Source organism: Perissodus microlepis, chromosome 18 (genome assembly GCF_051167445.1).
Source record: "Perissodus microlepis isolate ML-2025 ecotype Zambia chromosome 18, ASM5116744v1, whole genome shotgun sequence".
Taxonomy (NCBI): domain Eukaryota; kingdom Metazoa; phylum Chordata; class Actinopteri; order Cichliformes; family Cichlidae; genus Perissodus; species Perissodus microlepis.
Genome location: NC_140478.1, coordinates 8,648,621 through 8,657,107, shown reverse-complemented (window position 1 = coordinate 8,657,107; position 8,487 = coordinate 8,648,621). Strand labels below are relative to the sequence as shown.

At 40.4% G+C, this 8,487-nt stretch overlaps 1 protein-coding gene across 3 annotated transcripts in view; it reads right to left on the bottom strand.

The window, feature by feature from the left end:
• Positions 1-654: 654 nt before the first annotated feature.
• The window catches only part of erich2 (glutamate-rich 2), a 48,545-nt gene continuing 40,712 nt past the window's right edge, over positions 655-8,487 (bottom strand). Inside the window, exons 2-8 of one of the 3 annotated variants that reach the window (XM_084911726.1) lie at positions 3,961-4,092; positions 3,013-3,089; positions 2,812-2,936; positions 2,635-2,692; positions 2,460-2,531; positions 2,247-2,378; positions 655-793 (exon numbers count right to left, since the gene is read on the bottom strand). In XM_084911726.1, coding sequence (XP_084767852.1) covers positions 672-793; positions 2,247-2,378; positions 2,460-2,531; positions 2,635-2,692; positions 2,812-2,936; positions 3,013-3,058 — 555 coding nt within the window. In that variant the 5' untranslated portion in view covers positions 3,059-3,089; positions 3,961-4,092 and the 3' untranslated portion in view covers positions 655-671. Of the gene's footprint in view, positions 794-2,246; positions 2,379-2,459; positions 2,532-2,634; positions 2,693-2,811; positions 2,937-3,012; positions 3,090-3,960; positions 4,322-8,487 lie in introns of those variants that run through there. The other 2 variants (XM_084911725.1, XM_084911727.1) reach the window with 2 other exon arrangements.

Genomic DNA, 8,487 nt, shown 5'->3' with positions numbered 1-8,487 from the left:
CTCGTGTGTCTCCAGGTGTGGGTGGGAGTCACAGGGATGAGGGTGGGGACTTGAATGTAAATTCGGTTACATAGAAATTGACCTTGGAATGAAACTGCACAGCTGGGCTTTTAAATACCAACAGATACATATTCAGGACATCCGGTCCATCTCCTCATATCTGTTGATTGATTGGGTTTTGGGGACCTGTGGAAGCTGTTAGGTCATTTATTCCAGAATGGACACACGTATTATAAAGCGAGCAGGACAAGCCATCCAGGAGCCATCCGTCCATGCAAGAACTGTCTGTAATATTCACCTTCATGAGATGAAAACATTGCCTACATCATAATTTCTGACCTACTCTCTGCTTTAACCTCGCCACGGACAATAACGCCGAGACTTCAAAGCATGGCGGGCGCTGGCTTAGTGTCCTTTCTGTCATCCTCACGCCTGCCTCTGGATCCAGTGCACAGGCAGGGACCAGCCATTATGTTCATTCAGCCGCTGCAATTTATTCAGCCTTTATCAGGAGCCAATCATATCTTTCTACACTCACAAGTGACTTGTGGAGATGCATAAAGATAAACTCAGACTGATGGCATTCAACAAGGAGGCTTAGCTGCTGGGATTTACATCTGCACTAAAACAGGGCACATAAAAGGTCTTCACTGCTTATGAGTTTACATAGGCTAACATTTTATTTGTGCTAATTTAATTGCCACCATAACAAAAGACTGGATAGTGGACCAGATGGACTCCAGAATCAGTTCTTTTGTTTGGGTCACGTTACAGCTCTCATCCACAGTGAAAACTGAAAAACAAAACAAGTAAGAACTCATGACTTTGGTCTCTCTTGTTTCATGCACAAATTTGTGAAATTTACATACTCCTTATACCAGCGGTCCCCAACCCCCGGGCCTCGGACCGGTACCGGTCCGTGAGTCGTTTGGTACCGGGCCGCGAGAGTTGAGGCTCAGGTGTGAAATGTATAGTTTTCAGGGTTTTTATCGGTTTTCAGCGTTATTTTGTTATCGTTTTTATCGTTTACTTGGTTTTCCTTGGTCTTTTCACGTGTGTTATGAATAAATTTTCTTTTTTTCGGTACCGGTACTAGTTTTATTTTGTTGTATTTATTCACGACACCTTAAAGGCCGGTCCATGAAAATATTGTCGGGCATAAACCGGTCCGTGGCGCAAAAAAGGTTGGGGACCGCTGCCTTATACCACATCTTTTCCCTGTCATGCAGCATCGCTTATCATCTTCACAGAGAGAGAGCTGATGTTTAAAGAATCCTGAAATCAAAGCCATGGGAGGATTCAGCAAACATGGTGGTAGACGTGCAAACTTCCAGGGGAAAGTGTTTTTTTGTTGAATTTCATGCAATCTGAATGATGACATACATAAACATGTTTTTGTATGTCCCGGTGACAATTTAAATTAAAGTCAGTTTAGATAATGTTTCAACATAACTGCTAGAGTCAGCATCAAAGGGGTTACCAAGTTGGCTGCAGAGTGTCCAGATTGCTGCTAGGAGACCAATAGTTGGAGACTGCTGATGACACTTTAAGTGATGGTCAAACATAACCGCTTAGAAGATTTTTGACTGTTAAATATCTGTTATTATAACAAGAATGAGGAACACGAATGCAGCATTTACATATCATCAGATCTATAGGCCGAAACTCCTCAGCTGCTTCTTTGTGTTGAGCAGTTAGCAGCTAACTGTATGTGCTGTGTGTTCCTAGTGTTCAGTTTTGGCATGTCTGGTCATAAAACTGCAGGGATGTATTTTCCAATGCATTTTTAGCATCAGTTCAAACAGGTTAAGGTATTTTACATTTAATCACATAATGATTCTCAAAATGGATATGACACTGATCGAGTGGATTCATTTACAGTCTCTTCTGCAGGTCAACGCGCAAACGTTTATCGGATTTATCAGGAAGCGTGTGTGTGGTTTGTCCGTATATTTTCACGGCTGATCTATCAGCGATTTATCAGTTCACATTTTCAGGAAATGAGGGCATCCGCTCAGTCCACATGAGCTCCTTTAATTCCAGGTGAAAATATGAGAGAATATGTAACTGCCACTGTGTCTACACTGAAAAGACTGCGACTGTGGGCAGCAGCAGTGTGCCTTAAAATAAACACAATATACGTAACGTAGTCCCTTCTAGACAGGTCGAACAGCTTTAAGGGTAAATATGAGCAGGAGGGCATGGCTTGTGTTTGTAAACATGGTTTTCCTTTTCATAATCATCACCATGATCATTATCATCTGAGGCTGATGAAGAGGAGCAAGTTGAGCTATGAGAGGGGTCCTCATCACTTCCAGAATCAATGTCATCATCATCCTCATCACTTTCTTCCTCGTTGCTTTTCTCTGCGTGTTGCTCTGATGGAAAAATCAAACAACACCTTCGATGTTTAGTCTGTAACATGCAGCCTAAAGTGTTTGTACAAAGACAACTGTCACCTTCCAGCAGCTTCTTCTGGATCAATGGGAGGAACTCTGAGGCCTCAGGATTGTCTGGCTCGTAGATGAGAACTGGAGCGAGGAGAGAAGAGGCAGCATTGACTAACTTGACGGCTCGCTGACTTATTCATTGACCGACAGATAGACGTATAGCAGACAGGCGCAGGATACGTACTCATGTGACAGAGTTTAACAGCCAGCTGGAAGTATTTGTCCTTCAGAGCTCTGAGGAACTGAAAGTTAACATTTTCACTTTAAAGTTAAGCAAAAACATTTCAGACATGCAAAGAAAAAAGCACTCGGTGGACAGAGCATGAAGTGTGGACAAGCTGGACCAGTTGCATTACTATACCTTCATTAAAAGCCCCACTGGAGCCTTAAGGTCTTCACACTTCACGTTCTCAGTCTGTTCTTTGTCCTCTTTAGCTTTATACACGAGGAGAGGTTCAGCTGGTGCGTGAGCATTTGTTGGTCCCCCTGACAATCATCACCATAATCACTTTTTAATGTTATTTCTTTTGCCTTCGTGCTTTGCATTTTATCCTGTACCCACCTGTTCCTTTCGAGCCTGAGGACTTTAACGTCTCAGTGCCTTTCATTTCCAGCTGCTCCACAGGTGCTCAGCCAATCCTGAAATCACAGGTGATCTGTGTCAGAACTGTATCAGAGGCATATGTCATTGGTCTGATCACTGGCTGGAAGAATTTCGATACTGTGTGGCTCTAGAGGTGGGCCACACACAAACTCAAAGAGCAGCTCAACATTATAAAACAATATGAATGCAGAGAACAAGTGTAAATAAAAACCAAATGCTGTCCAGAATAAAGGGCAACATTTACATATAGATGCTCATTTTCCAGGGGTCTGTGTTGGTACTTGTTCGCGTACTGTAGGACAGACTTTGAAAGCAACAGCAATGAAAGAATTCATTTCTTGTCATCTTCACCGGGTGTAAATTCCCTTCACCACGTCCCATAGTTGCAGTCTAATTACTTATTTTATGTGTACTCTAACTGAGAGCAGAAACACCTCTTATCCTGTACAACTTTACATAAATGAATAATAATGTTTGTTTTTTGTTGCCCAAAACAAGACATATATAGCAGCCTTTGAGAGTCTTGCTGCTTATGGTCTTCTTATAATAACTACCAGATGAGCGTTTTAATGTGATTAGTCAGGAACTACCGTTTTTGTCATCTCACAAAATCAAAAAATGAAATACTGATGACAAGCAGAGGAACACGTGAAGCTAACGTTGTCATTAAAATCTTTTCACCATCCGGTTTGCAAGTTGCTTTAGCAGAAAGCAACATCCAGGTGAAGACACAATAAAAATACTAATTATAATTATTATACATCTTCTTAATAGGATGTGTAGGGCAGTGAAAAGACAAACTTGAAAAATGTGTGACCCACTTAGAGCAACGAGTGTCCTGCCCAACAACTGCATAGAATGAGCAGCCTGTGAACAACGGGCCTGCAATTCACAGAAACAGCATACCTGTAGGTAGTAGAAGCAGACCGTCACGGACACCTGCTGTTGCACAAGATGTTTATCTGCTTTAAGTCTGCGGTCCTGTTCTGTGAATTTCTGACAGTTTCTTGCAGTGGAAGTTGACGGTTGTTACTTTAGCTGTCGGAGAAGGAGGTAAACAGCCGTTACTAAGCAACGGCGTAACGCCCACTCGCTGTGGCCTTCATTGTTGCCGGAAATTTGGACATTATATCAGAGACATGCCAAGCAGTTAATGATGATTTGAAATCTATGGAATGAATGAATGAATGAATGAATGGCACTCCAGCAAAGATCTATTAAAAATTCTCTAACATTTAGATGCGTGTTATTTATTCTATTTTGTAAAGTACTTTATTCTAATGTATATAGTATTTTATTCTATCTTTCTATCTTTTATCTTATCTTATCTTATCTTATCTTATCTTATGGAAGCAATGGTCCTGGGAATTTAGATATAAAGTTGTTTTGTTTTTTTGTTTTTTAAAGCAGAAATGAGTGCCCATAGGTGTTTCATGGTGACTGCTGTCTTGCGAGACTGCTTTTGGGGGAGATGCAGTATCAAAATGAAAATAAATAAGTTAAACAATAATAATAATAATAATATTACAAAATTACTTAGTGTCTCGTTTTTCTCAGTGAATATAATTTTTAAATATGGAATGTAACACTAACAAATCATTTCATGTAAACATTCTTTGCTCACAGACTGAACACACAAATAGTTACATTCCCGAGTGCCTCATTTTTTAGTTGTTACACGTTGTTGTTACCCTTCTGTCTTTTCCCTTACATTAATAAAAAGATTTACGCAGTAAATGAAGTTTTACAAGTTCAACAGGATAAAAAAATGAAACACTTGATACTCCGAACAGGTGATTACACACCCTTATGTGTCGACCCCAGTACTCAGCTCACGTCCACAGTGGACAATCTGGTGCATCCCATTATTTTTAAGGGAGCCCAGAGTATGAAGACCGAGCCAACTTATGACTATTATAATAGTTGTTTTGCATATCAGAGAATTTGCTTAATTTCAGTGTATGGAGTCATTAATTCAGTTGAATGTTTTATACTGGTTCATCCAATGCTTGCATGCTATATTCCTATAAAGATTTTCTGCTATTATACCCTCAACTTTACAATTTTGCAAACGTGTAAAATAAAGCAGAGACTAAGAATGCATTTGCATGTTTACAGTTTCTGAGCTCATATATTCAAGAGTTTGAAGGGTTCTCTCACAGCCCTTGAGAGACTGCCTCAGTCCACCCTCCATGTCAGCCATATTTCATTCAATAAGTAGCTGTAACCGCCACATTAACTGCGCACACATCGAAAGAGCTGCCCTCTGTCATGAATGTGTGTGTCGGTGAGTGTGTGAGAAAATGTGAAGATGCAATAAGGTATTGTGTGTGTGCGTGTTTAATAGATTGAGGTCTCCTCTGCTCTTGGCTTCATTGTTTCACGGTTGTCTTAAAATCTCAGTGAGATATGGACTGTCACACTGACAGGCTCCAGACTCAGACATCCCAGAGAGCCTAAATTAGCACATGATTGGCAGGACTGTTCATTTTCTCCTAGAGTCTGAAGTGCTGTTTAGAGAAAAGTGAGGTTAGCTTGGAGTGTTAAATGTGTATTTTGCTCTTCATCTCCTACACACACTCACTTGGTCTCATACACACACATAAAACCACATATCAATTAGGCAGGGTTATGAAGTTTCTTACACTGAGCACTCCCTTGGGGCCGTCTCGTGCACGCTGACATGCCATTGAAGCGTGTGCATATGTGCTTTCAGTGTAGACTTTGTGGGCTTTTATTAACCCTCTCAGGCTCAAATTCAGTTTGTGTTGCTAATGCAAAAAAGAATACCTGCAGTGGTACTTCTGAGTAAAAAAAACTCATAAAATATGTATGTGGGGTAATCAGGTTGTTAGCTTTTAACTGTTGCAAATCTGCAACACCTGCCTTGAGAGGGTTAAAGTGGAGAGTAGGAATCCAGGAATCTTGCGGGCAGGATTCTGTGTTAGGACCACTTCTTATGGTATTATAGTATACTTCCCTTAGGTGGTATCATTAGAAAGCACAGTATACATTTTCACTGCTATGCAGGAGATACTTTATCTATCCATGCAGCCAGATAACACACAGTTAGTTAAATGCAGAAATGTCTTAAAGACACAAAGACCTGGATGACCTCTAATTTTCTGCTTTACAATTCAAATCTTGGAGACATCGTCTGTAACCCGAGACTTACTCTGAATGGCATGACTGTGGAGCCTTTTCAACCAGGATATGACTTTAAAGAAACATGTAGGATTCTTTCTTGCATTTGCACAATATCTCTAAAATGACAAACATCCAGTGTCAGAGTGATGCTGAAAAATGAGTTTATACATGTATTATCTCTTGGCTGGGCTATTAAATATGATTACATAATTAGATAATTATTTTATAATTATATAGAAACTCTCTGAAAAGACTTCGGTTGATCCAAAATGCTGCAGTGAGAGCACTGACAAGGACCATGAGGAGAAAGCATTTTTCTGCCATGTTGGCTTTTCTTCATTACATAGATTCAAGGGTTTGAAGGATTAAATCCAAAATCAAATTTAAACTCCTTCTCCTCACATACAAGGTCCTGAATAATCAGGCCCCATCTTATCTTAAATATCTCACAGTATGTAATCACCCACATGAAACACTTCGCTCTCAGACGAAGGCCTACTGGGATGTTTACAAGTAGAATGGGAGGCAAAGCCTTCAGATTTCTGGCTCCTCTTTGTGGAACCAGCTCCCAGTTTGGAGTCGGGTTGCAGACACCCTCTCTACTTTTAAGGATTAGGCTCAAAGCTTTTTTTCCTTGATAACTCTTATAGCTATAGTGGATCAGGTGAATCCTCCTTTAGTTATGCTGTAATAGACTCAGACTGCTGGGAGCTTCCCATCATGCACCGAGTGTTTTTTCTTCACTCACCTCTTTTTCACTCACTTATGTTCATAAACCAATCTTTAATTAATCATTTGTAATTTTGACTTTATATTCTGACTCTCTCCCACATGTGTTTTTTGCTCTGTCTCCCTCCCCTCACCCCCAACCGGTTGTAGCCAATGGCTACCTGAGTCTGGTTCTTCTGCACATGTCTTCCTCCTAAAAGGTGTTTACCTTCCCACTGTTGCAAAGTCCTTACTCAAAGGGGTTGTGCAGTTGTTGGGATTTTTAACAATTGCACAACCTGTAGGGTTTGTACCTTACAATATAAAAGTTGACTTGGCACTATAACTGAATTGAATTGAATTGCACTGAACTGAATTCAACAGTGGAAGAAACAAACCTCTGTAGAGCCTACAACGTAACTTTTGTAAGTTGTCGACATCATTGCTGGCTTTTTTGTGCTGGTGCATGATGTGTTAATTACCGTGTTGTCGTGTCCCAATGTTTTACATGTGATGACAGGACTTTTCCTCCCCCTGGGTTCCCACACTTGTTGTTTTCAGGTTTTTTTTTTCAAAGACAAAGAGGTTCGTAATTCCAGTTTTTAGTTTCATAAACCTCACTAGAGGAATTTCCTAAGATTTGTGAGCCCTTTTTTAGGTGCTATGATTATTATTCTTGATGACTGTTATTCTCTTACTGATGAATTCAAAAACTGCAACGAATAGTAGCTGAACATGCACAGGAAGACTTGAGAGTCCTGAACAGGCCAAACACAATAGTTGCAGGCTGCACTGACATGACATTTCGAGGAAGGTGTGCACCAGGTTACATCTGAGGATTTTGCAATAGTATCATAAATCCTGAGTTATGGGTAAGTCCAAAATCGCCCGTAGACATAAAGATCACAGGAGCGTGTTCAAAGACTACAGGCCCCAAGAACTCCCGTTTATTTAGCAGTGTTACTTTAAATGTGTGTCTGTACAGTTTTGGGCTCTATGCATTCCCCCTTCCCCACACCTCAGCTCTGAGTGGGGAATTTTTTTTTTTTTTTATAACTCATCCATATTGAAAATTTGTTTTGTGGCCATGGTGATTGAGAGACATCATAATAGAAGTCTGCTAAGCCTCATTCACTTTAGTAGTCATTAAACTGGACCTCTTCACAGTGTTTGTAGGAGTTTGTTGTGTTTTCCAACTCTGCTGGAGTTGTTTTAATGGATTGTGTGACCAATATTACAAATTGCTGTGGGCTACAGCCCATCCAAGAGACTTGTGCTTTGGTGAGTGACATTCTGTTTATTTATCACTCGGTTACTTTGCACTAATTGCCTTAAATGCGGGCCTGTGCATTGTACTTTTACTGTTTATGAACATGGCTTGCTAACAAAGCTAGATAGCTGATCAATTAGCACGTGACCCTTTCATCCACACAAGCTAACTTCTGGCTTCAAAAAAAAAAAAAAAAAAGAACATGGTGGCTACTGCACCCCTCGACAAGGGTCAAGGCTTTGGGATTTTCCTGTTATTTGTCATTAGCAGATAGATGCATACTCAATTTGGGCTGAAATGTGCGCAAA